The 25,782-nt window shown below is 55.1% G+C and overlaps 8 protein-coding genes across 8 annotated transcripts; 3 read left to right on the top strand and 5 right to left on the bottom strand.

The window, feature by feature from the left end:
* Window positions 1-210: 210 nt before the first annotated feature.
* Window positions 211-1,762, bottom strand: TRIREDRAFT_56625 (uncharacterized protein; the record flags this gene model as incomplete). The annotated part of the gene is made up of 5 exons (XM_006962670.1): window positions 211-716; window positions 750-1,281; window positions 1,373-1,499; window positions 1,558-1,589; window positions 1,673-1,762. 5 exons carry the CDS (start codon window positions 1,760-1,762, stop codon window positions 211-213), a joined length of 1,287 nt encoding a protein of 428 aa, XP_006962732.1.
* Window positions 1,763-4,062: 2,300 nt separating this feature from the next.
* Window positions 4,063-4,881, top strand: TRIREDRAFT_104413 (uncharacterized protein; the record flags this gene model as incomplete). The annotated part of the gene is made up of 1 exon (XM_006962896.1): window positions 4,063-4,881. The coding sequence occupies one exon, from the start codon at window positions 4,063-4,065 to the stop codon at window positions 4,879-4,881; it is 819 nt and encodes a 272-aa protein (XP_006962958.1).
* Window positions 4,882-4,901: 20 nt separating this feature from the next.
* Window positions 4,902-6,495, bottom strand: TRIREDRAFT_75414 (uncharacterized protein). The gene is made up of 2 exons (XM_006962669.1): window positions 6,073-6,495; window positions 4,902-5,926 (listed from the first exon to the last, which is right to left on the bottom strand). Exons 1-2 carry the CDS (start codon window positions 6,403-6,405, stop codon window positions 5,018-5,020), a joined length of 1,242 nt encoding a protein of 413 aa, XP_006962731.1. The 5' UTR covers window positions 6,406-6,495; the 3' UTR covers window positions 4,902-5,017.
* A 561-nt stretch (window positions 6,496-7,056) lies between these two features.
* Window positions 7,057-8,069, bottom strand: TRIREDRAFT_56631 (ribulose-phosphate 3-epimerase; the record flags this gene model as incomplete). Its single annotated transcript, XM_006962668.1, has 4 exons — window positions 7,057-7,323; window positions 7,393-7,638; window positions 7,739-7,865; window positions 7,954-8,069. The coding sequence occupies 4 exons, from the start codon at window positions 8,067-8,069 to the stop codon at window positions 7,057-7,059; spliced, it is 756 nt and encodes a 251-aa protein (XP_006962730.1).
* Window positions 8,070-9,211: 1,142 nt separating this feature from the next.
* TRIREDRAFT_56772 (transcription factor) lies at window positions 9,212-10,303 on the top strand (the record flags this gene model as incomplete). The annotated part of the gene is made up of 1 exon (XM_006962895.1): window positions 9,212-10,303. The coding sequence occupies one exon, from the start codon at window positions 9,212-9,214 to the stop codon at window positions 10,301-10,303; it is 1,092 nt and encodes a 363-aa protein (XP_006962957.1).
* A 2,150-nt stretch (window positions 10,304-12,453) lies between these two features.
* On the top strand, window positions 12,454-17,054 carry TRIREDRAFT_75409 (uncharacterized protein; the record flags this gene model as incomplete). Its single annotated transcript, XM_006962894.1, is given in 4 exon segments — window positions 12,454-12,840; window positions 12,898-16,280; window positions 16,297-16,301; window positions 16,565-17,054. 4 exon segments carry the CDS (start codon window positions 12,454-12,456, stop codon window positions 16,894-16,896), a joined length of 4,107 nt encoding a protein of 1,368 aa, XP_006962956.1. The 3' UTR covers window positions 16,897-17,054.
* Window positions 17,055-17,225: 171 nt separating this feature from the next.
* TRIREDRAFT_45523 (uncharacterized protein) lies at window positions 17,226-19,569 on the bottom strand. Its single transcript, XM_006962502.1, has 4 exons — window positions 19,174-19,569; window positions 18,831-19,094; window positions 18,651-18,741; window positions 17,226-18,581 (listed from the first exon to the last, which is right to left on the bottom strand). Exons 1-4 carry the CDS (start codon window positions 19,441-19,443, stop codon window positions 17,356-17,358), a joined length of 1,851 nt encoding a protein of 616 aa, XP_006962564.1. The 5' UTR covers window positions 19,444-19,569; the 3' UTR covers window positions 17,226-17,355.
* A 1,557-nt stretch (window positions 19,570-21,126) lies between these two features.
* TRIREDRAFT_21633 (uncharacterized protein) lies at window positions 21,127-24,650 on the bottom strand (the record flags this gene model as incomplete). Its single annotated transcript, XM_006962454.1, has 3 exons — window positions 21,127-22,930; window positions 22,993-24,141; window positions 24,347-24,650. 3 exons carry the CDS (start codon window positions 24,648-24,650, stop codon window positions 21,660-21,662), a joined length of 2,724 nt encoding a protein of 907 aa, XP_006962516.1. The 3' UTR covers window positions 21,127-21,659.
* Window positions 24,651-25,782: the final 1,132 nt, after the last annotated feature.

Here is a 25,782-nt window from a genome sequence, read left to right as displayed (position 1 = left end):
GTGACTCTTCACATGACTCCTTTCACGACAGTAAGACATCTGCCCCCTTGAGCAAACTTGCACTGTGTCTCCCTCGCCGCTCACCAGCACTCCTCGTAATTGTGTTCGATCTCTTTGACATTTCTGCTGTGAATCAGTCATTTGCCGCTCGTCCTCTAGATCGTGTCTAATGTGTACATGCCCTCTCATAATCTCATATATCTCATGCATCTATCGTACCACTCCCTGGTCCTTCAGTGCCGCAATATCCTCCTCGCTCATCCCAAGATGCTCGCTGAGAATCTCATCCGTATGCTGGCCCAGCACCGGAGGAGGAGTCCTGACCTTGGGCTGGGTTTCCGACCACTTGACTGGCGTGTTGACCATCTTGATCGGCCCGCAATATTCGTGATCAATCTCGACGACCATCTCCCGGGCCTTGGTGTGGCTGTGGTTGAGCGTCCCCTGGATGTCGTTGATGGCGGCGTAAGGCATTCCGGAGCCCTCAAACACGTCTAGCCACTCCTGCGTTGTCCTTTGCTTTGTGATGGCTTCTATCTCTGCCTCGAGTTCGTCTCGATGAGCGACTCTGTCGGCATTTGTTCTGTACCTGACGTCGTCCTTCCAGTGTGATTTGCCGATGCCGTCGCAGAGGATGCCGAAGAGCCGGTCGTTGCCACCTCCAATGAGAATATCTCCGTCCTTTGTCTTGAATGCCCTATACGGGACAATGGACGCTGAAAGGGGTGTTTCAGCACTTCATTCCCGACTTGGTTTGAGCGATTGGGCCGACTTACGATGAGCAGTCCCCCATCTGCCACTGTCCTTCTTGCCGCTAATCAGAGCGCTGCTCGCAATGTTGGCCAGGGTGGCTGTTTGACAGTCGCTCAGAGCCACGTCGATGTGCTGGCCCTTTCCAGTCTTGGCCCTTGATAAGAGCGCCGCCATGATGCTGTTGCTGGTGTAAAGACCCGTGGTCAAGTCAGTGACAGCCACGCCCACCTTGACCGGCGGGCCATCTCGCGAGCCCGTAATGTGCATGAGGCCGAACTCGGCCTCGACCATGACGTCGTAGCCGGCACGGTTTGAGTAAGGCCCGGTTTGGCCATAGCCCGTGATGGAGGCGTAGATGAGTCCGGGATTAATCTTTCGAAGGCTCTCATAGTCCATCTGATACTTGGACAGCGTGCCCGGGAGGTAGTTTTCAACCAGAATGTCACATTTCGCCGCCAGCTTGTGAAGGATGTCGACGCCTTGAGGATGTTGAAATGACAGCCCCAGAGATCTCTTGTTACGGTTGACCTAAAAATAAACGTCAAACGAAGAGTTGTCCAAATATTAGCTTTCTTGGTCCTGGAAGTCGAACAGGTCCAACACCCGAATTGCTTCATACCCCGAGAAAATAGGCCGATTCACCAGGACCTTCTCGGCCAGAGCCCGGCTTGTATTTGGCATATGGAGGGCCCCATGCTCTGGTGTCGTCTCCTCGTGTTGGATGCTCAATCTTGATGACCTCGGCGCTGATATTCCCCCAGTCAGTATGCTATTTGCGAACACTCAATCATGCGAGAATCATACCCCAGGTCTCCTAGGATTTGAGTGCAATATGGCTGCGGGCAGGTTAGCCGAGGTCACATAGACATGGCATCAACACACAGGTGCGCCCATATATAGAGTATGTCGAGAAACTTACACCAGCCAACACTCGCGTCATGTCCAACACTCGATAGCCCTCAAGAGGCAGGGGGTTCGCGTTGACGGCAGCCGCAGAATAGCGGCGCATGCTGTGTGCTCTTTTTAGCCATGGAGCAGGAGATGACCCTGGCCGAGAGAGCCTGACGAGGGCCCGAAGTTGGGACATGCTTTAATAAGTACAGCAAGACAGAGAATAACAATGACGACAAAGAAAAGCAGGTTGCAACACAAAGCAGATGCTCATAGACCATGAACGGCTGAACTTGAGGTGGTTGAGGTTGGAATTTGTGTCATTCAGTTGCACCTGAGCAATTGCCCAGTTACTGCTGTTTTGAGCTATGGACCCCCCCATGGGGTCGGCTGGATTCGGCTCATAATAGTGGGCAAATGAGGTTAGCGGGTTAGCGGGCTTGTGTGTGGTTGGTTATGTGAGTGTGAACAGACGCCGAGAGACACGAATGAGTAAAGGCTGCGACAGATGGCATGAAGCCTCGACAAAGCAAGAGAGTCTACTGGTTACTTGGAGTCGCCTGAGGGTTTACTTCAAGACCGCCACAGACTTGAAGTGAGGTAGCGCATCTGGTGACTTGTGATGATGCATACCTCAGGTACCTACCGAGCACGATGCTAGTGTCGATGCGAGTGTCAGCAGAAGACGATCAATGTGGCTTTGCCGAGATGAAGCTCACTCAATAATACGATACCGAGACATGCAGACTCTAGGTATTGCACATGATTGTCTCAGTGAACATTTGCTGAGCAATACTAGTACTCTCCACAGTAGCGATTATTACACCAACCTTATGTCTGCTCAAGACATCATGAGCTCGTCTGTTGAGAGATACGAGGTGGGTACATGTACTATGTATTCCCGCAGCAACGCTCAGGTACATGTATTGACATCTAGCGCCTGGACCAATCCTGGCCTAGAATACACGACCTTCTACAAGCATCCATGATAATACTAGACGCAGCAAATCCGACACTCTCTCTCATCAAGACTGACCACCTTGTCATCTCATAGCTCATCCATTTCAAGACATAGTACCCATACACCAGTCTTGTTGTTCCACAGGCAATACACTCTGTCGACTCCAGCGTCGCAATCAATCATCCAAATCAAGCACCCATCTATGCATAGGTATGCACTGTCTGCCACCTCTTCCTCTTCGCCAAACTCTCGACAAACCACCTCATCCCACCTCCCGGCGGCTGAGCAGGCAAAACGCTGTCCGTATCCGTGTCACACCCGCCGTTGCTGATGTGACGCTCGACGAGCTTTGACCTGCTTCCCCCGAGGCTAAACTCCCGCCATCGCTTCCATAATACCCCCCCGGCTATCCACCACCCATTCAAGTCTGTAGACGATTCCCAAACAGGCTGCCCATGGCGTCCACGATCCAACCCCCCCCGGGCCACAACATCGCTTCGCTGATAACAAGCGGGCATTCAGCAGGCTGACTTTTCTCCTGTCAGTAACACAAGAGCAGGATAATCCTGGCGATGAAACCAAAAAAAAAAAGGGCAGAATGACAGAGAGGCAAACACTATGTATGTACTGCTCAGCAAAAATCCCCACTCGCCTACACGATGATCAACAGTGTGCGCACACCAGAAACCCGTCAAACGTCGTATCCGCCTTTCCTCCTCCCTTGCCCCCCGGTAAAGAGTACTGTAAACATGATGGCGTAACCGTGTATTACGCCGTTGCATTCGCAATCCCCTGGCAGATTTTCCTCCCATTGTTTCTATTAATATTTCCGCACCGCGCGCGCTGTTGCTCTGCCAATGCCGCATAGCCCACTGGTCGTTCGTCTCTCGACTTTCTGGTTCTGTTACATTCAAAACCCCAGAGGCCATCCCTCCAGCCTCATTCTCTCTCTCTCTCTCACACACACTCTCTCGCTCACATCGTAACACCCTCTTTTTGCTCTTATTGTTCGCTGCCAATTGCAGAGCAGGGAAGATACCGTGGGGATCATTAACTCATCTGCGACCTCTTTACGCTGGGGAGGCTGTGCCGGTATTCTGGGTCCAACGAGACGAGGCTGCCAACGCCATCCAAGGCACATAGCCCTGATTGACGCCAACTCGTTGATCCGTCATGTGGGATGCTTCGCGTTACACCATGGCGGCACGGTATCTGTAATTGCATGTGGTTCGTTCGCAATGCGCTATTGATAGTGTCACGAACGATACGGAATTCGACCCGGTTTTTGATCTGGAAACTTATTTCCTATATAACCTCACCTCATTCACAGCGCCTCCTCACAGCCAACACCGATAAGATCCATTCCATTCACAGCTTTCAACCCTCTCGATCCTCTCCTTCACCCAGCTATGCATCTGCCAAGCTCGTTGATCGCCAGAGCGCAAACAGTCGCCGCCATGGACGACAAACCCGCGATTCTCTCACGGCGCGAGCTGCCCCGGACAACCCTGATTTACATCGTCGTCGGCCTCCTCGTCGGCGTCACCTGCACCGCCGCCGTCGTCGCCTTTCTCGTGGTCAGGCATCGCAGAGGGCAGACGTACAGCCAGCTGCGGAAAAGAAGGAGCTCTCTTGCGACGACGGCAAACCGGGAATCCTACAGGAAAAGCGTCATGTCGACGATCTCCGAGGTCGATGACGCACAGCGACAGGCCATGATCCGCAAGTCGCTGGCCACTCGGAGCTCCAACATGGACCTCAACGGGGACGCGGGCTCCATCTTCACGGCGATCCACCCCCTGGATCGTCCCGCTTCACGTATCATGTACCGCGCCGTCTCCAACCAGCCGCCGCCGGAGGAGCCGATTGCGGAAACCCACGAGGAGCCCCAGCCGGCTCAGGAGTCGCTGCCTCCTGCGTCGCGGGACGAGGAGTCTTTGGTTGGTCTCAAGGAGGACTGGAAGGAATGGGAGGCGAGGCTTCACGAGAACTACTCCCTGTCGCTCGACCATCATCCGGCTGTGGCGCCCGAACGCAAGGCTTCTACCGGCTCGAATGGGTCTGCGGGCGCATATCGCCTCGATGACGGTCGGCCGCCTCGGGTCCATTCCGGCGGCCTCGCTTCGCCTGAGCTCGACCGACAATCGGAGCCTCCCGTGTCACGGCCTCATTCCGTCGTTTCCTTCAAGTCTACAAGGTCGCTGCCCATGAATTACGAACTCAAACGAGACCGACGCTCTCGCCATCAGCTGCATCAGTCCTGGACTCCTTCATAAAGACAATCGTCGTCAATCGTACCATACGGACTCAACGGGATAATCATTTGCCCTTCCACACATATTGTCCAAGCCCTCAAGTCTTACAGAAAGAAAGAAGAGAAATGCTATTCTGGCCCTGCCCAGCAGGGGCAACTCAGTTGCCAATCTCGTTGGTAACATCGACAAACGCTTGCCATTGTCTCCAGGCCTCACCACTTGTGATGGCCCACTTTGCTCTTCGCACTCCTTCCTTCCAGCGCTGGCCACCAGGGCCTCGTTCTTTGATGACCTTTCCATCATCGCCGTGGCCCATGTCACTGGTGTCCGCCTCGCAGATGCCGGACGTGACAAGAAGGGCGGCGGTATTGATCAAGACGAATTCGACGACCGGATCATCCAGCGGAAGTTCGTTTTTGAGGATACGACACAGGATCTCGGCGTTCTCCTCCGGCTCCTTTCCGGAAGACACATCACTCAGGGCGTGTGTGCTGACGCCAAAGTCATGCGGGTGGACTTTGAAATGCTCGACCACAACTTCGCCTCCGGGGGACGTTTCTTTCAACATCCAGCAGAGTGTGTTCCCCGCACAGCTGATCTCATCCAGCTCCTCCTCTCCGCAGACAATCAATGCCTTCCTGCACTTGGCGACTCGCAAAGCCTCAGCAAACGCGGGGCCGAGGTCCCGTCTTCCGACGCCGATGACCCGGGCTTCCAAGACGTCCTCGACGGGGTTCGCCAGCGGGCCCAGGTTGTTGAAAATGGTCCTCCAGGGGAGCTGCTTTCGAATGGGCGCGACGTAGCGCATGCCGGTGTGGAAGACGGGCGCAAAGAGGAAGCTGTAGTTTGTGTTGGAGTAGACCTTGACCAGCGTCTCGGGCTTGACGGCGCTGATGATGGGCGGCCGGGGCTTCATGCAGTTGACCATGTCGGCGCTGCCTGATTTCGAGGTGCTGGCCTTGTTGCCGTGCTTGGAGACGAGGAGCAGCGACGAGGCGAGGATGGACGAGGTGGTGCTGACGTTAAAGGTGTCGTGGTTGTCGCCTCCCGTACCGACAATGTCGCACTGCGGGTATATCAGCCAAAAGCACACATCTTTGATATATATATACATAGATATATATAGAGGTAGATATATAGAGAGCTCCGATGTATATGAAAATCACCAGATAGATATGAAATCAAATGCGTAAATCTCAAGGAAACACTCACCAGTCCGCCCGTGTACGTGCCCTCCTTTCTCCCCCGCGCCTGTATGACGCTCTGCAGCTCCTCGACGGGGATCGGCGCCGCGGCCTTTCGCATGACATAGGCGCAGCGCTCGAGGACGTCGGCCTTGAAGTCGAGCTTGGTGAAGTGCAGGGCCATGAGCAGGGACGCCGTCTGCGCCTCGCTGACCTGGTTTGTGAAGAAGTGGGAGATTGCGTCGGCGATTTCGTCGGGCGTGACGATGGTGTCTGTCGGCCAGAGCTTGGTCAAGAGGGGCTTGAGGTTGACGATGGGGAGGGCTTCGTCTTGCCCGGCGTTTGTTGTGCTCGAGGCCATCTTGTGCTATGCTGGTGTGTGATGAGATGGCTACCTAGTGGTGAAAAGATGACAGATTGTTCTTGGTATGTGAGGTTGAAAGATTGATGAAGAGTGGGATGAAAGATGAGATGAGAAGAATGATGAGTCAATCCCTGGCAAGAGAGTGTAACAACGGCCACGGGTGATACACCGAATGGATGTACAAGCAAGTCTTATGGAACAATTATTGCACCAGGACCAACGCACTATCCCGCATCTGTGGCACAACAAGAGGGATGCCGACAAATGGAGAGAGACGTTGAAGGCGGTTGTCGTTTCTTTTCTTGTGTTGGCTGTGAGTCAGCACGCAAAACTCCCGATTGGCCTCTTGGGCTGCTGCTGGTTGGGACCATGTCTGTGGTTGGCCGTTGGCCGATTTCGGACCCACTGTGACGGCTTGACGGCTTGCTTCTGTTTTGCTCTTCTTGCTTGTATAAAGACGGAATTAGAGGCTACATACCTTATTCAACTTCATTGGCAAAAGTAAAAAGCCAAAATGTCTACAGTCACAGTATCATCTGGTAGTGATGGTATCGCCATGGGTCGTCAATCGCTTCATCTATTCGTGCAGTCATATGCCCCTCTATATATATCCAAGTCTAACCCCACCATCTACAGCTTGCCCGCCACCTACAGCTTGCCTCCCCGAGTGTCGACAGACTTGCGCAGCAATGAAATCACCTCGGCCGGGTCCTTGGCTCCAAAGACGGCACTTCCCGCAACAATGACATTGGCACCAGCTTCCGCCGCCTGGTCAATCGTGCTGGGCCCCAGGCCTCCGTCAACCTCAATGTTCAGCTCGGGGTATCGCTTGCGCAGCTCCTGCACCTTGGGCAGCTCCGACGCCATGAACTTTTGACCTCCAAAGCCGGGGTAGACCGTCATGACCAGAACCATCTGCATTACCAGACATGTCAGCGTCTAATCATTTGAACATCAACACACGGCAACCCGGGGAGAGCTTACATCAGGTCGTTCCTTGGCATCAGAGCTCTCGAGAATGTCCCACAGCACATCGACGGATGTGTCAGGCTTGATGGCAATGCCCGCCAGCAGCCCGTTGTCGTGGATATATCGAATCAGCTCCTTAGGGCTCGTCTTCTTATCGGTCGTCTCTTCGGGGGACTCTGCGGCGGAGGAGAACGCAGCTTCGTAGTGGAAGCAGTACAGGTCGCAGCCGGCCTTCTTGAACTCCTTGACCCATTTCTTGGGCTGTCGTGCAAACACATGTTAGCCTCGAGGTTGCAAAAGCTCCTATCCTTGGTGGTAAGGATCGCTTGAAAATCAATTGCGGGACCGGTATTTTTCCTACCTCAGCAATCATCATGTGGCAGTCAAACGTCCCTCGGCCGGCGGGCTGCGCGGGCTTCTCGACGTGCGGCCGCACCTTGGCCACTACGGGCGCCCCAAAGGTAATGTTTGGCACGAAGTGGCCGTCCCTGTGCATTACAGGTCAGCTCAATTCAGCGTGTACAGAGGTGACGGTGCTGCGAGCACCCGAGGTCGAGTAGCAATGGCGTTACTAACATGATATCAACGTGCAGCCAGTCTGCACCTTGCTCCATGGTCCGGGCACATTCTGCACCGAGCTGTGCAAAGTCGGCCGACAGAATCGACGGTGCAATGAGCGTTTTGGGAGCCATACTTGGTCGTTGTGCGAACAGAGGTAGGTAATACAGACAAGCCAGAAATGAGGTACCAAGTGTAAGAGCAATCTAGAAGCAGCTCTCGATATCGAGGCCCTGGTCACTAATGATGCGGGCTGCCGTCAATGCTGCCCCCCATTCGGTCATTGGTCGCCCGAGATGCCCCTCCGAGCGCAACATTGTTTCTCCGCGTCCTCAGCTGTGCTGACTCACCCATCCAGAAGGTTCGCCACCTGATTTGCTTATTCATCAGGCCGCAAGTTTGCTTCAGGGCTGACATATGAACAACGCCTGCCTGCCCAGCCGCTCGTTTGAAACCTGATCCCAAACAACGTCTCCTTTCCAGTCACTCCCTCGCCGCACAGAAGTTGGATCACGCTCTCTAACGACGCCGATTGCAATTCTCCAACTCGTCAACGGGTGCAGAATCCAGCCGCTTCTCTTGCCGACTAATCTATGCTCTGAGAACCATTTTCTCGATACGGAAATTCGACCTCAGACGCCTTCACTGGTTACGAAAAGTCGGCCGGCAGAGACCCCTTTGACTGCGCTTTTCTGAATTTGCGCCATTTTTTCGTCGGATACCGAACAACAGGACAGTTAGAGGATATCATCGAGTCGAGAACAGGGCAACCCTTACATAGTTACAAAAAAAAAAGAACAAAAGAAAAAAAAAAGAAGAAACTCCGTCGCGCTTCTGCTGTCTTCCAGCCTTTGGCAAGGCTCCAGGAGGTCGACAGGATCCCGCCGATTTAGGCACTACCAATCCAAAGACCAAAGGTCGAACAAAGAAAAGGTTGGAAAATTCAAGCAGATCACGCTCCTAGCAGGGAGATAGCATCTACACGCAAGACATCTTAAAAGTACCTGCTGTCACGTCGGCGGCTTCAATCGCGATCTTCCTTGTTTCTCAATCTAGAGAACCGGCGACCGTCAAGCTGCATTCACCGCTCTTCGTTCAAGTCATCAACGATCAACTCTGGGTGAGAGGGCTCTGCTACAAGTCAGACTCCCCGGTAAGAAAGACAGTAGAGAAGAAGAGGCAGCAGCTGCGGCGAAGAAGAAAGGAAGCGAGACGAGTACGAGTCGTCTTTGACGAGATCAGCAACATCTACCGACCAAAACCCTACGCGTCCAAGATGTTCCCGCCGCCGAGCGGAACCCCGACTGTGAACGGGAACGTGAACGGAACTGCAAATGCCAATGGAAAGCCGGCGGTTTTCCAGGAAGACCTAAACAATGTGCTCATGTGCCCCGACTGCAAAGAATACCCCCCGGACCTGATTGAGGAGTTTTCGAGCGGCGACATGGTCTGCAACAGCTGCGGTGTCGTCGTCGGCACCCGCATCATCGACACACGCTCCGAGTGGCGGACGTTTGCCAATGATGACCAGGGCGGCGACGACCCTAGCCGTGTCGGAGGACCGCAGGACGAGTTCGTTGAGGGCCAGCATCTGGCCACGACGGTTGCCTTTTCCGAGTCCAAAGCCCACAAGGCCCTGTCCCGGACGCAGAACAATGCCAACCAGGACAAGGCCCAGAAGGGCCTGATGCAGGCCTACAAGGAGATTGTCGCGCTTTGCGAGACGATCCATATGGGGGCCAACGTCTCCAACGCCGCCAAGCACATCTTCAAGCTCGTCGACAAGCACAAGTTCATGAAGGGCAAGCCTCAGGAAGCCGTCATTGCTGGCTGCATCTTCATTGCGTGCCGACAGAACAACGTGCCCCGAACCTTCCGGGAAATCTTCAACCTCACTAGTGTCAGCAAGAAGGAGGTCGGCCGAGTCTTTAAGCAGTTGCAGAACTTTTTGCAAAAGATTCAGGATACCGAAGGCGAGGGCGCTACCGGACTCAACACCGTCACCAACTACGAAAACACGTCTGTCGGCGCCGAGGATCTCTGTGGCCGTTATGTGTCTCAGCTAGGGTTTAAGAACCAGCAAAAGATATCCAAGATCTCTCGCGATCTCGCGGAGCAGGCCACCGACATCTCTGCTCTTGCTGGCCGCTCGCCGCTGTCGGTTGCCGCAGCGTGCATCTATATGGCCTGTCACCTGATGGGAGAGCCGCGTCCCTCGGCGCCGATTGCCAAGCAGACTGGCGTGAGCGATGGAACGGTCAAGACGGCCTACAAGTTCCTTTTTGCTGTTCGTGATCAGCTGATCAAGAAAGAATGGCTTGAGGAGGGCGGCAAGATGGAGAACATCCCACAAGTCCAGGGGGCTTGAGCACGCTGCAGAGGTTGGAATGCCTGCGGATGAAATATATCGTTTTGGTTCACACCGCGAATCTCGGTTATGCTTTGGTTCTTCGTCCGCTTTTGTATCGTTGCATTTCTTTGGAAGGCGTTTACACCTCTTGGCTTTCGAGAGGCGACAACTGTTCCCTCAGTACCACGGGAGTTGCTTTCTTTGCTGGCTGATGCTTCACCTAGACTTTTTTGAGGTTGGCCAACGGTTCTGACGTTTGGTCGATGGAAGGCAGGGTCAGGGAATGGAGTTTTTGAATTTTGAAAACGGCGTCCTGTTGCCTTGTTATATCTGGCGGTAGCTGGGTATTTTGAGGTAGTGACGGCGATTTGTATGCTAATATCAGGCAGTTTGTTCACCGTAGACTCAAAATGATAAAACTTTGGCGTTGCGGGTAACATGCGTCTTGACAGCGTGAAAGTGCAGGATGAGTAATAAATTCTTCACGGTGGTTGTCCCCGGAATATCCTCTGGCTCTGCTTTCGTGCATCAAAGGGTGCACAAAAGGTGAAGGCATCGTGAAGTGCCGAAAGCGGCATGTCTTTGCTGAAATGGTCGAATGCAGTGGTGACGTCATGTTGGATGGTCGGCAAACGAGCGTGGTTTGACCTGTCAACTCAAGCGATGCGTAAGTCATCAGCATCTCCCTTTGTGGCGCACACAACTCGAGTAAGTCTAGGGAGAGAAAGATGGAGATAGACTTGACTGGTCGATGAATGCGAAGAAGATTGATTGCCTCTTATAAAAGCCACGGCACCAGTACAGTACATACTGTAGATCGAGTCAGGCCCAGGCACAGGCACGAAGTGTCAGCTTCACAGTGCATTTGGTTGGTAGATCATCGGAGGCTTGAATCATGGCTCGTTGACACGCTGCTCGACATTGGACGGAGCAGCGTTATGAATATCCGTTACTTGAATACACAGATGGGACGAGATGAGATGAGATGAGATGAGACTTTGTGGGGGGCGAGACACGGAGTCATGGCTGTCTGTCTGCCACTCCGGAGAAGATGAAGGGATCCATGTTACGCGTCAGCAGAGACGGAAAAAACATACATAGACATTTAGCAGCACAGTATCTTGATCCAACACATTTCGTATGACTTTTGTTCTTCGGATTGTCGGGACAGTGAAGTAGAATACGAGACAGGACAGTTGATACAGTGACCTGTCGATATTGCTGACGCCCTCGTGTTGACCCATCTTCATGTTGTCTTATACTACCTACCTACCTTATATACCTTGGGTATACGAGACTTCCAGCACAGCCCCCCCAGGATTCGGCATGACGCCGTCCCAACCCAAACGCCCCACGTGTTGCAAAACCGCCTCTAGAATGAACTCGCCAGGGGTCGCCGCACCCGCCAGAAACCGGTCTTTTTTCCCACCGTGGCGGACGTCTAGAGGCCTTCCGTTCTGGTGTTCCGTCCGCTAAAGCGTTCTGGTTGCGTCAATGGCGGGCCATGATGCCCCTGTAACTGCCTGCTAACTGTTCTGCTGTTCTACTGGCACTGGCCCGCCTGTGGACTCGGGTTTTGCACCAGAACCCGTTTGCCACGAGCAGTCACACCCGGACTCTACCTTCTCTAGGTACCTTTAGCCAGCCATCCATCACCAGATTCCTGCTTTTGCAATTTGGGGTTCTTTTTTTTTTTTTGTTTAGTTCTTCGTCTTGCTGCTGCGAGTTTGTGCGACGACGCTGGCCGTATCGACATCACTCGTTATAGCGCGCCAGAGCCCTCGATCGCTACCGTCTGGGTTCCTCGCTCTCTGGCACCCTGCGGTTCTTGTCAGTCGTTCTGAAGATACACCAGCCTCGTATCCGCTCAGGTCATAATACCTGTCATCATCATCGTTATCAATACCCAGCACTGCTTTGCTCTATCCATTTTGTTTGCCGGTTCTCTCGGACCAACGTCTCTGCGTGTCCAATCGCACTCCATATTCATCTGGCATATTCTCGGCATGAGAAAGCAGGCCGCTCTTCTTGGTTGAACAGAGTCCGGTTTCCTAGCGTCGCAAACTTCCTCTCGCTTATCGTCCTTTTATTTTCTGGGGTTGGAAACAAACCGTTGCTTCTGGGGAGAGAACCAGGACATCAGCATCACTTCAGATGCTCCTCGCGCCATGGCCGAGGGTCTGAACCGCTCCAAGTCTGACCAGGCCAGCAGCCTCGCCGACTACCCTCCCAGCTGCGCCGAGGCTGCAAAGCCCAAGACGAAGACGTCCGCCCTCCAGCGCATTCGCCATGTCGCCAATTCCGTCTACCAGAAGGCTGTCGTCGAGGCGATTCTGCAGCGAGGCCAGCTGGCCGCCTCGAAAGACGGGCGGAAGATACCCTTGCGAATCGACAATGACGAGGCCTTGATCGATCCCCGGCGCGGCCAGGCGTACATCTCCAACAGCATTCGCACGTCGCGGTACACTCTGTGGAACTTTGTGCCTAAGCAGCTCTTTTTCCAGTTTACTCGTGTCGGCAACTTCTACTTCCTCTGTGTTGGAATTCCTCAGATGGTGCGTCTTGCCTGTGATTCGGCTTAACCGCTTGCGTGTCTAATTCGCTGAATGCAGATTCCTGGCCTCTCGACGACGGGCTCCTACACGACGATCCTCCCCCTCCTGTTCTTCGTATGCTTGACCATGTTCAAGGAGGGCTACGACGACTATCGGCGACACCGACTGGACAAGGTTGAGAATGCATACTTTGCGACCATACTCGGCAAGGAGAACAAGTACACTGGCAAGACTAGGCGAACGCACTTTTTGGATCGATTCAATCCCTTGCATACGAAAACGACCAGTGAGCCTCCAGCTGTGCCTACCGAAGAGTATCAAGGCGTTCGATGGGTGCCGACGAGGTGGGCCGATATAAAGGTGGGAGATGTCATACGACTTGCGCGCGACGAACCTGTCCCGGCCGATATTGCGCTTCTATACAGCGATGGCGAGAACAACTTGGCCTACGTCGATACCATGGCGCTCGACGGCGAGACGAACCTCAAGAGCAAACAAGTGTGCCATGCCCTCGAGGGTTGTGATACCATCGAAGGCATTGCCAAGTGCGGTGCGGAGTTTGTCGCCGAGGACCCCAATCCGAATCTCTTCAACTTCAATGGAAAAGTCACTGTCAAGGAGAAAGCGGTCCCGCTGACCCTCAACGAAATTATCTACCGCGGCAGCGTGCTTCGCAACACAACTTGCGCCATTGGAATCGTGCTTAACACGGGAGAGGAGTGCAAGCTGCGGATGAACTCCAACAGGCATCCAAAGGCAAAGAAGCCTGCTCTGGAGAGGGTCGTCAACCGAATCGTCATCACGCTCGCCTTCTACGTCGTCATCCTGTCCGTTGGAGTTTCAATGGGCTACATCCGCTGGCAGCGAAGCACTGAGCGTCATTCCTGGTACTTGAACCACGCCAGCGTCCCCTTCCACGAGATTATCATTGCCTTTATCATCATGTTTAACAACGTTATTCCACTATCGTTATATGTGAGCTTGGAAATTGTCAAGGTCGGGCAGCTGCTTCTTCTGAACTCGGACGTCGAAATGTACGATGAGGAGTCGGATACGCCGGCGCGCTGCAACACAAACACCATTCTTGAGAATCTTGGCCAGGTTGGATACATCTTTTCGGACAAGACGGGCACGCTCACGGACAATGTCATGAAGTTCCGTAAGATTAGCGTTGCCGGTACCGTTTGGCTTCATGAAATGGATTTGGAGCCGCAGCCAGCACAGATCGATGCGTCGGATACAACTTCGTCAATTGTCAAGATGGACGTACCCAGCCGTGCCCCTTCGGTGAATCGGAGGGACCGTACCTCGATTGTGATCCACGAAGACCACGAGACTGTCGACACACCGATGATGTCTCCAAGGCCGTCAATGACAGGGCGACGATCTTCATCCCAGTGGCGATCAACAGGCCGGCCGGACCATGTCCAACCCGATGTCACCACCTCGGACTTGCTCGAGTATATGAAGTTGCGGCCTCATTCGGCGTTCACTAGGAAAACGAAGGAATATCTGCTCGCCATGGCTTTGTGCCATTCTTGCTTGCCGGAGCAGAAAGATGGACAGATCGACTTTCAAGCCTCTTCCCCTGATGAACTTGCCTTGGTGAGAGCTGCACAAGAGCTGGGATATCTAGTGGTGCAACGAAACTCGAAGCAGATCACGCTCCAGGTCACCCAGACAGATGGAAGCGTTGAGCTCCTGAAATACGACATTCTGGATATCATCGAATTCAGCAGTGCCCGGAAGAGAATGTCCATTGTTGTTCGCTACCCGGACGGCCGCATCTCCGTTATTTGCAAGGGCGCCGACTCCGCCATCTTGCCTCGCCTGAGGCTGTCTTCGCTCGCCATGCAGAAAGCGACAGAGGTCCGGCAGAGTGCCGACCTTGAGCATGAGCGATTCCGCCGCAGCGAGCAACTCGAACCGCGCAACAGCTTCGGTGGAAGGCCCAGTCTGACCGTTCGCCGCAATCCCACGATCGTGCGGGAACGGAGCGTGCACCGGCCGTCAATGGGCAACCGGAGCAAGTCCTTTGAGCTCAATAAGCTGACTCGCCGGTCCGAGGAACGGCCACGCCCATCTTTCAACCTTGCCTCACGAGGCGCATCGTTTGATATCTCAAACCGCCATCTGCTAAGCCCCATGGCGCCTCACGCGCCGCAGCCTCTTGATCCTCGTCTCAGCTTCTTGGAAGACTCGGGTATTTTCGATGAATCTGAAGTGTTTACAAAGTGCTTCAAGCACTTGGATGACTTCGCGACTGAAGGTCTCCGGACCCTTCTCTTTGCCCAGAAGTTCGTCTCGGAGCAGGAGTATAGGTCATGGAAGAAGCTTTACGACGACGCTACCACCAGTCTCACGAATCGGCAGGAAAAGATCGAGGCCGCCGGAGAGATGATTGAGCAAGCCTTTGAGCTCGTTGGTGGCAGTGCAATCGAAGACAAGCTGCAAAAAGGCGTGCCTGAAACCATTGACAGGCTGAGACGGGCCAACATCAAGATCTGGATGTTGACGGGAGACAAGCGGGAAACGGCCATCAACATTGCTCACTCTGCCCGAATCTGCCGCCCCGGCTCCGACGTCTACATTCTGGATGTCGCGAAGGGTTCTCTCGAGACGCAGCTCTCGGCCATGGCTGAGGATTTGAGCGTCGGCTCGGTTCACAGCGTCGTCGTCATAGATGGGCAGACCTTGGCGGCCGTGGAAAAGTCAGAGGCCCTGTCGGTGCAGTTCTTTGCCATTATGCTTCGCGTCGATTCAGTCATCTGCTGCCGCGCATCGCCCGCTCAAAAGGCCCTCTTGGTCCGAACCGTCCGCGGCAAACTCAAGGCGTACAGGGGCAAGAACCGGCGCGGACTGACGCTGGCTATCGGCGACGGCGCAAACGACCTTGCCATGATCCAGGCGAGTCACGTCGGCATTGGTATCTCAGGCAAAGAAGGGCTCCAGGCCGCGCGAGTGGCAGACTACGCCATTGCGCAGTTCCGGTTCCTGCAGCGGCTGCTCCTCGTCCACGGAAGATGGAACTACGTCCGCACGGCCAAGTTTATCGTGTGTACTTTCTGGAAAGAGATGTTCTTCTACCTCCCTGCGGCCCAGTATCAACGCTTCAACGGCTACACCGGAACCTCGCTCTACCAATCGGCAAGCTTGACCGTCTTCAACACGCTCTTCACCAGTCTCTGCACAATCTGCATGGGCATCTGGGAGCAGGACCTCCGAGCCGAGACCCTGCTGGCGATCCCCGAGCTGTACATCTACGGCCAGCGCAACATAGGCCTAAACTTTTGGAAATACATGCGCTGGATGCTGCTCGCTGCCATTGAGGGCGTGATTACCTGGAACGGCATCTGGGCCGGCTACGGATGGGTGTCGCCGGCGGCCAAGGACGAGAACCTGTATGCTCTCGGCTCCCTGGTGTTTACGGTTGGCGTCTTGTGGATCAACTGGAAGTTATTGTAAGTCGTCCTTTATCCCATTTGCCCCCCCCCCCCCCCCCCCCCCCCTTGAATGCCCCGTGCAAAACAGACAAAAGAGCATCGCTAACTGTGAGAAAAAAGCATCTTTGAAACGCACTACAAGTCCGCCATTGTAATGGCCTGCTTCTTCATCACAACAGCAGGCTGGTTCGCCTGGCTGGCCTTCCTCGACGGCGTCTACGCGGCCACGCCCTCGGGCGACTACGACATCCGGCACACCTTTACGCGCCTCTGGGGCGCAGACGCAGTATGGTGGTCCACGGTGTTCATCGTGCTGTCCTTCATGGGCATGCTGGAGCTGCTCTTCAAGGCGGCCAAGAGGGCCATGCTTGTCGCGGGGCTGTGGCACTGGCCGCCGTGGCAGCGCAAGAAGACGCTGGGCGGCGACAACGCCGAGGAGTGGGACCTTGAGCTGTGGCAGGAGATGGAGCAGGATGAGGCCGTGAGGAGAAAACTTGCCTTGATGGCGAGGGATGATGGGGATTTGACGCTGGAGGATGTTGTTGTTGTCGGGGAAGAGGAGGACGAGGATGTTTTGGAGCAGATTGAGGTTGATATCTCGAGGAGGTCGTGAGGTTTGTGGGGAATAGGGGGGACTCTGCATTGCACGATTAAGGGGGCGTTTTGAATCGCGGGGATGGGTTTTTGGATTTGGGATGCGCCTTTCTTGTTGGTGGTTGTGTGTTTCCTTTTGTCATGGTTATTGTGTTGATGAGTGCTGGTGGTTTTTTTACACTCCTTTTTATGATGGAAAGAGACTTGATACCCAGAGTAGAGTTGGAGACGAATAAGGAAGAGACCCAGCGATGAGGCATCATATTAGATATTCCTACATAGACACTATACTACGTCTGAATTGCTACACTTTTCTTTTTTTCCACGAGAACTACTTTGACATTCTATGGGAAAACAATAATAGGTCATTTCTCATTATATTCTAGATCCTCTCTATCCCTCTCTTTCTAAACCAAGCCATCATGTTCCCACAACATATCAAATCGCGGAAGAGCACCATCAGCAATAGAAGGCAGCATCATGCTCTTTCTGGTTCAGGAACAGCCTCTTCCCCCTTTTCTCTCTCATTCCGAACAACTCCCCCCATCGCCTTGTTTGACACAGGCTCAACCTTGCCCACGATATCCAAAGTCCGAAACGCCATGAGAACAACCCCCATAGACACGATCCCAAAAGCAAGATTCATCCACGAAGCCGCTCGCAAGCCCTTCAGAGACTCCGGGTCCCATGCCACTATGCCTCCCGCGTTCTTTACAGGCAAGCCACGGGCATTCGCCATGACGGCAGTTTGCACGGCCGTACTAATGGCGAGACCAATGGACCGGCCAAACTGTCCGACCGAGTTAATGAGCGCGCCGCCAACGGCCTGGTCCTCCCTGGGAAGAGCGTGGGAGGTGAACAGGGTGAGACAGGGCCACGTGGTGTCTGAGCCAATGACGGCGAGAATCATGGCGGGGAGGCCATACGCGAAATAGGACGTCGACGGCGCAATGGGCACGGCATACAAGAGGCAGGCGACGCAGAGGGCGACGTGGCCGGTGATGAGGATGAAGAGCGTCGGCACGCGGTCGAGCAGCTGGGATACAATGATGGCGACGGTGGCGCCGCCCACGCCGGTCGGGATGAAGCGCAGCATCGTCTGCAGGGGGGACAGGCCTTGGAATTCCTGGAAGAAGTAGGTGGTGAAGATGAGGTAGTTGTTGAAGGCGGCGAAGAAGAGGAGCATGATGACCATGACGGCGCTGAACTGGAGGTTGCGGAAGATGGAGACTTTGATGAGCGGCGGCGTCGGGGATGGAGGAGTTGGCTGTAGGGTGCGAGGGGCATCTCCTGACTCCAAAGCCCCGGCATCTGTGGTCATGTGTGAAGCGGCGTTCAGTCTTCGCTCCAGATACCACTGCCAGACCGCAAAAGCAGCAATGATGAGGATGGAAACGACAATAAGGACGGGTATCCAAGGAGTGTCCCATCCAACAACATTACCCTCTGTAAGAGCAAACATGAGCGCAAGCAGGCCAACGGTAATTAGCGTAGCACCGATCCAGTCAATCTTGGGCGGACCCTTCTTGTTCGCGCGCGGCGGAGACTGAGAAGGAAGAGGAGGCGGAATGAAGAGGATGCCGCAGACGGAAATGACGCCGCCCATGATGGCAAGGACGCCAAAGATCCATTTCCAGTCGGTGTACTGGGCCATCAGGCCGGCGAGCATGTTTCCAAAGACACTCCCAAGAGGGGCGCCGGCGCCTGGAAAAGACGAAAGAAATATTAGGAAAGCGCATCCAGATTTGTCATGGGTAAAAGGGGGAGACATACCGTATGTGCTAAAGGCATAGTTCTTTGCTTTGCCTGGAGGAAACGTGACGCCCAGGATGCCAATCGCCGTGGGCACATTCGCAGCAGCTCCCTACAAGACAACAAGAACAACAACAACATCATCAGCAATAGTTTTCATCCAAGAGCGCACAGAGAAAACTCCGCGTAAGACCGACATACCAAGCCGTGGAGCGCCCGAAAGACATTGAACCCAATCTCATTGGGCACAAACGGATTCGCCGCCGTCACGGCCGTCACCCAGATGGAGCCCAGGATGAATATCAACCGCTTCCCGTACAAGTCCGCGATCCGGCCCCAGAACAGCAGGAAGCAGCCAAAGGTCAGCGAGTACGACGAGACGATCCACTGCTGCCGGCTGTCAGGGACGGCGAGGTGGTGGCCGATGGTGGGCAGGATGATGACGACGCTCTGGAGGGAGAGGGTCTGCGGCATGATCGATCAGTTGGTTAGCCTGGATGATGAAGAGCCAAGGACTGTGACGGGTAAAAGAGCTTGGACTTGCGTTGAGAAAGGCGGCGCCGGTGACGGTGGCTACGAGGGCGATGCATCGGCCCCGCGAGAGCGTCAAGCCGTGCTCGTCGCCGTGATGCTTGAGCTCGCTTGCACTTCCACTTCCACTCCCACTTCTACTCCCATCACCATCACCACCACCGTCACCATCACCATCACCGTCTGCACCTCGTCCTCGTCCACTTCCACGTCCGTCTCCATCCTCCGTCTCGTCCGACGACACCGACCGACTCGTCGCAACAGCCGCCCGTTTGTCATCCATCCTCCTCACATCCTCCTCACCGTCACCGTCACCGTCACCGTCACCATCCGCACTCCTCGACCGAATTGTCAGTGAAGAAGAAGAAGAACGTTTCGCATCTTCGCCTCGTCTTTTTTCCGTCCCCGCTCCCATCTTCAAATTTCTTGGGGCAAGAGACGACGACAAATCTGCAACCTGACCCGGGCGTCGCTCCTGCCGGGACCGGAACCAGGCCTCTTATATTTATAGGCTTATTTATTAAAGGCGCCGCTTTGGGAAACGATCGTTTCGCTCGCAAGCGACTGAAGCGAGTCAACCGAGCCAAGTCGAATTGATGGACACCGAAAAGAAAAATGTATCAGACGGAGAGGTATCAGAGAGAAAGACAGTGTTCAGTCTCTCAATTGATCGTTGTAATGGAGATACGTGTATGGGTTTCCTCTTTCTTGATATGCAAGATCGGTCAGCAAAGCAAGCAGATAGGAGGCGCCGATAACGCAGCAAAAAGAAACAAAAAAAAAAGAATTGCCATGAATCTTGGGGTCCTCCCCGTCCTAAATTCCCACCAGTGATACTTGCGCAAAGTACGAAGTCTCTCCACGATATTGCGTGCTTCAGGATGATCCTCAAACAACCAGAAAATGACAGCAGTCCTCTTCAAGGTGAAGAAGCGGCAGCATCAGAACATTATGACCAAAGAAAAAAAATGGAAAAGGACTAACAAAGAGCGGAATGAAAATGATGGTTAGCACAGCGTGTCATATATCATGCATGCATCATATGACATCAATCCCAGACAACAGCCAAACAAGAAGGCGAAGAGAGAAAAAAACAGTGTTATTTCCCTACCTACCTATGAACCTAGGAACCTTGTCAAAAGGCCATTCCACGTCAGTCCTCGCTGCAACCATCCATCGATGCTCTCTCCACAACGACTTACATACCATGCTCCCCTTGAACCCCGGCTCCGGCTCCTCGGAGGCAAATGCAATAAGACAACAAGTCCTCCATTCCCACTTCTTTCTTCTTACCTTACCTATCAATCCTCCCAACCGTCTCCCATATCATCATCACACTGTCGAATATAAATAATAGAACATGTAGGTATTCACATGCAGTTCAATAAGGTATATAGACGACTCATGCCCGTATTTGCCCCACGCTAAATCCCGTCTCTCGGGACTTACAAACGGCATCTTAGACTCGGCAGATAGCCGTCTCACTCCGTCTTCGCCTTCCGACACCTTATTCCGAGCTTGACATTTCGTATCAACTTCGTCAGTGAACCTGCTAGACACCCAATTGTCTTTCAGCTACAGCCATACATCATCCACATCTACTATTCTCATCTCACTTCACATACTCGTCATGCCTCGGTAGGTAGCAATCGACGCCCACAAAGCACATCACTAGCTGTCATACAAGGAAACTAAACAGCATGGTAAAAAGACAATAAACTCGTCTCTCGTGCACTCATCAAACGTCTGCATTTTTTTGTTGACTGCCTATTCGCCGTGTCCACTAAAGCATCTCAAACCCTCATGGTGATTTGCTTGTTCAATGACCTGCCCTATCCGTAAAACCGCCGCCCAACTGAATATACCAGGCGGGAAAAGAAAAAAGGTCCCTCCCAAAAAATGAATGAGACCCCATGCGTCAAATCACAACAAAACCAGTCAGTTTTTTTTTCCTCTTGTTTCGGTTGCCCTCGAGAGCCCCCCAGAAAAGGGGGAGAAACTAATGAGCGAGAACGACGATCAAACAAAACCCGTGCTCCCCGTCCGTCCTCGTAGCCCTTTCTTTCCATTTTGCCCAAGCCGCCCACCCTGCTTTCTTCTAGGTGATTCTCGAAAAAAATGAAATTAAAGAAACAATCGTACACGTTTGCACCGACGAGTAGAAGACTTGAGCAAGACTTCCTTCCTCTCCGCCTCGATGCCCGAGCCCTTTGGTGCATCACGAGGGCACACATCACGGTGCTGCCCAGCGTTCCCTCTCCCGTACCTCGAAATCAACCTCTCATAAGGCGTTTTAGTGTAGTGACACGCGCACACACAAGTCCATTTGTGATAGAGAACAAACGTAAGAGTGAAATAGTGATAGAAAAGATAAATGAAAACAAGGGGGTGGGGGTCAAGTTAGATCCCCTTTGCGAACCTGGAATTCAAGACGAGCGCCATCCCGTCCCGCTCGCGGCGATATCGCCCTCGTCGTTTTCCTTCACGGTTTCTACCCCACTAATGGTAGTTTCCGCCCCAGCCGCCGCGTTGCTGCTGCTGTTGGCCTTGCTGCTGCTGCTGGCCGGTGCTGTAGTAGCCTCCGCTGCCGAAACCGCCCTGGCCGTACGAGCCATAGGGGGTGCTGTGCTGGTTGCCGCCGGCGCCGGCGCCCATGCCGTAGCCGCCGCTTCCGTGGAGGCCGTGGCCCTGCAGGTGGCTAGGGTAGCCGCCATAGCCGCCGCTCATCTGGGACGTCTGGGGAGGTGGCAGGCTGCCGCTCTGTCCGCCGGGAGCCGTGTTCGTGGCTGAACCGGGGCGGGGCGCGCCGAGAGAGGGCGAGGGGCCAGAAGAGGTCTTGCTCTCGCCGAACGGCTTCAGGTCGTCACCCGAAGACCCGGCGCTGGGCTGCGTCTGGCTGCTAAAGGACTGTCCCTGAGACTGGAACGATGAGGCGCCGCGAGAGAAGCTGTCGTTCATGCTGCCAAAGCTGCTTCCTCCCAGGCCTGGCTGGCTGGCAGCCTGGGCTGAGCCGGCGCGGCCGTAGTCGCCAAGACCGGAACCAAGAGGGCTGTCGCGGTGGAGGGACGACGGGCCAAAAGTTCCAGGAGATGACGTGTGGTCATACGGAGCATTGGGAGAGACGCCGTAAGGCTGTCCGTAGATGGCACCCTTGCCGTACGGACCGAATCCTCCCTGGCCGTAGCCCGAGTAGTACTGGTGGTAGTACGGGTTGCTGTAGTACGGGTGGTTGTACCCGGGGTATTGGCCGTGGGCCTGAGGCTGCGAGCCGGGGCCACCCTGTTGCTGAGGCTGTTGCTGCTGAGCCTGGGTGACGGGGTTGGGGGTGGAGTGGCCGCTGTTCTGGTTGTCGTTGCTGCCGCCGAATCGGGGCTGGTTGTGGCCCGTGCCGCTCTGGGGGTACTGGCTGAGGTTATCGCTCTGAGAGGCGTTGTAGCCTCCAAAGCCCCTCTGCTGCGAGGGAACGCCCTCCGGCTGGGCATGTGCTCCCTGCTGACCAAAGTGCTGGCCGTAAAAAGCGTATGGGTTTCGGTCCTGCTGGTTTGCGGTGTAGTAGGCTGAGTAGTCGCTGGGCGCGGAGCTGAAAGCGGCACCGGGCTGCTGTGCGGGGGGCTGGGAAGTTTGAGCCGCAAAGTTATCAAACGGTGGCTGAGATGCGGGAGTGGCTCCCTGGTTGAAGGGGTCCAGAGGCTTCTGCTGAGTAGCCGACAGCTCCTGGGGACCGGCCTGACCGAATCGACCGTACTGTTGAGTGTTGGGCTGTTGGGCAGCTGCAAATGTGTTAGACAATGACTGGCGAAAATGATTCAACGTAGAGAGGGACAAAGCATACCAATAGGTGTCATTCCAGGAGGAGGGTTAGTCGTAGGTTTAGGAGCAAAGGTCTCCGGCATAGCAACAGGCTGAGTAGCCGGAGGAAGAGAGGTTCGGGGAACGGCAACAGGAGAGTCGGCGGGGGGCTGAGCTCGGGTCTCCGGCTCCTCGCGCTCGCCATCGATATCTTCGTCGTCATCGAGGTTAAAGGCACCAAACTGCACGGCAGCGCGATCCACCTCCCGGTTACCGGGCATGCGCACAGCCTCTTCCTGGTCGAGGACTCGTCGCTGGAAGCTCGGAGTGCGAGGCGCAGCTCTCTCGGTAGTGGCCTTCAAAGCGGTAGCAGCATAGCCGCTAGTGGCGGCTCTCTGAGCTTGCTGCTGCTGCTGCTGCTGAGCGGCGGAAAGAGGCGTGGCATTGGTGCTGGGAGGGCTCTGTCGAGGGTCCCAAGAGCCAGCAGCAGTGCTCGCGGCGGTGTCGGTCGCGGGGGGCGCAGAGACGTCCACAACCTGCTCCAGGTTGGATTCGGTGAGCTCGACTTGGGAGGGCTTGATCTCGGCAGGTGGTTCGGTGACGGCGGGGGGAGCGACAGGAGTGGCCTGATCAGCAACGGGGGTGGACTCTGCTTCGGCCTCAGGTTCGGGTTGGGCAGGTTCAGGTTCAACAGGAGCGGCAGTTTCAGGGACGGGTTCGGGTTCGGCGGGTTCGGCGGGCTTGGGAGCAGGAGCTTCCTTGGGAAGGGCGGGCACAACCTTGGGAGCTGTGGACTGTCGGAGCATGCTGGCCCAGGTCTTGACCTGAGGAGCGGCGGGCTTGTTGAGGGACTCGGCAACGACGGGCTTCTCAGAGAGTACGGGCCTCTCCTCGGCGCCGTTGGCCTTGTCGTCTTTGTACGCGGGGGATTCTTCGGTGGGCACAGACAGCTGCTGGTTCTCCTTGGTTCGAGATCCGTTGGTGGGATGGGCTGCCCTGGCACGTCCGCCACGGCCCCCTCTCTCCGTGGCCCTGCCACGACCACGAGTTCCCTCGGCAGCATTGCGGCCTCCACGGGCAGTTCGAGCGGCGGCTGACGAGTCCGCGACGGCGGGTGCGGAGGATGCGTCCTTGGCCTTGGTGCGAGCGGTCTTCTTCGTCTTGGAGACTTCGCCCCACTGCGAGATTGTACCTATGACGACGAAACGAAAAAAATCGGCATCAGCAATTGAACGTGGAAACAGGCGGCTGCGAGGGTGTTGAAGTGACTGCTGCCTTGCCATTGAAGCGCCGCACGCACGGCCTGTCCTTGTTTCCAGACGAGGAATGGCAACAAACAGCACAAAGCAAGGGCAAGAGTCACGGATGCAAGCGGCAGAATTTGTCTCCCAACGTACCATCGGCGATTCGTGTCACGGCCTCAGTCTCATCACCGTTCGTCTCCTTGAGAGCGTAGAGAACATCGGCCTCCGACCAGTCGGGGAACATCTCGCGGATGACGCCCGTCTTATCGCCATACTGCTTTCGAAGCTCGGCAAACTCGCCCTCGTCCTCAAAGGTGCCCAAGTTGTCGTCGGCGGTCTTGTGATCCGTCTTGTCGCCGTTGGCTCTGCGGCCGCCTCGACCGGCGAAACCTCCTCTGCCGCCTCGGCCAGAGCCCCTGCCGCGGGAGGCAGAGGGCCGTGAGATGACCTCAGACATGGATGGAAATAGCTGGTTAGGGATGTGAGATTGGGAGGGAGTTGGGAACTGTGCAGTGGCCCGTCAGATGGCCTCTGCAGCGGGCGCTGTGTGGCGAGCAAGAGAGGTGGTGAGGTGGGAAAGAAAAAAAGAGACGAGGGGAGAAGAGAGAAGTAGTAGAGAGAGAAACAACAACGGAAGAGAACAAAGCCGAGCGTCAACTCGAGCGAGAGAGCCGTGGGTTGAGGTTGCGTGTTGCTTGTGGCAAAGGGAGGTTGAAAGGCGAAGGTGGAGGGCACGAGGTTTTGGACCAAACGCTGGTCACGATTTTTTGGCTCGAGCGCCTTTGGTGACGCCCCCCCTTGGCCTTGACCGCGTTAACAGGCACTGGCGCAGCAGGCGCTCCAGCAGGCCCCAGGCACTGCTCCGCTGTAACACAGTGCCAGATCCAGCGCCCAAGGGCCGCCAGTGCCCTGGAGGCGGCCAGGCTTGGGGGCGGTAGGCGAGTCGGCCAGCGCTCGGATAGGGCTAGAAGCTGCCCGCTGGAGCTGCAGGCTCTGCTGAGGCCGCTGCCTGATCCGTTGTTGCTGCCCACCCGACGGGACTCATACATTAAGGTATGTTGGGGTACATCTACAAACAGCGAGGCTGCGAGCAAACGGCGCAGCAGGCGAGGGCCTCGGGGTGCGATCGGCTCGGGACATCACATCAAATGTCCGGGTACTACATAGCCTGCTGTAGAGGCAGGTAGATGCTGCCAATTGGCTCGAGACGCTCTTGGATTGCAGCATATTGAAGAGGTTTCAATAAGGTACTAACGTGGATTGGATTCCAGCCTTGAAGCTACCAAAAGCCTTTCCTGCTGCTGCTTCCTGCACACTGTACAGCGGCACTGTATATTGGGAGCTGCATATCGCAGATCGTGCGCAGGGCATCCCGACTGGGGATAGATCGAGGCCTTGTGCTGAGTATCCAGGTCTCAAGGCTTTCAGCTACGGCATCTCGGCACTGTGCTGCCGGATTTCCCTGGAACGACGCAGAGGCGCTGGCTGGCGATGGACATTTACACAGTGCCAGCAAGGAGGGAAACGAAACGTGCCCATGGCCGTGTAAGACGCAGCTGACGCTTGCGCTCTTAAACTTTGAGCTAGGC

Source organism: Trichoderma reesei (genome assembly GCF_000167675.1).
Source record: "Trichoderma reesei QM6a unplaced genomic scaffold TRIREscaffold_3, whole genome shotgun sequence".
Lineage (NCBI taxonomy): Eukaryota > Fungi > Ascomycota > Sordariomycetes > Hypocreales > Hypocreaceae > Trichoderma > Trichoderma reesei.
The sequence above is the reverse complement of the archived record's forward strand: the minus strand, read 5'-3'. Positions and strand labels throughout refer to the sequence as shown.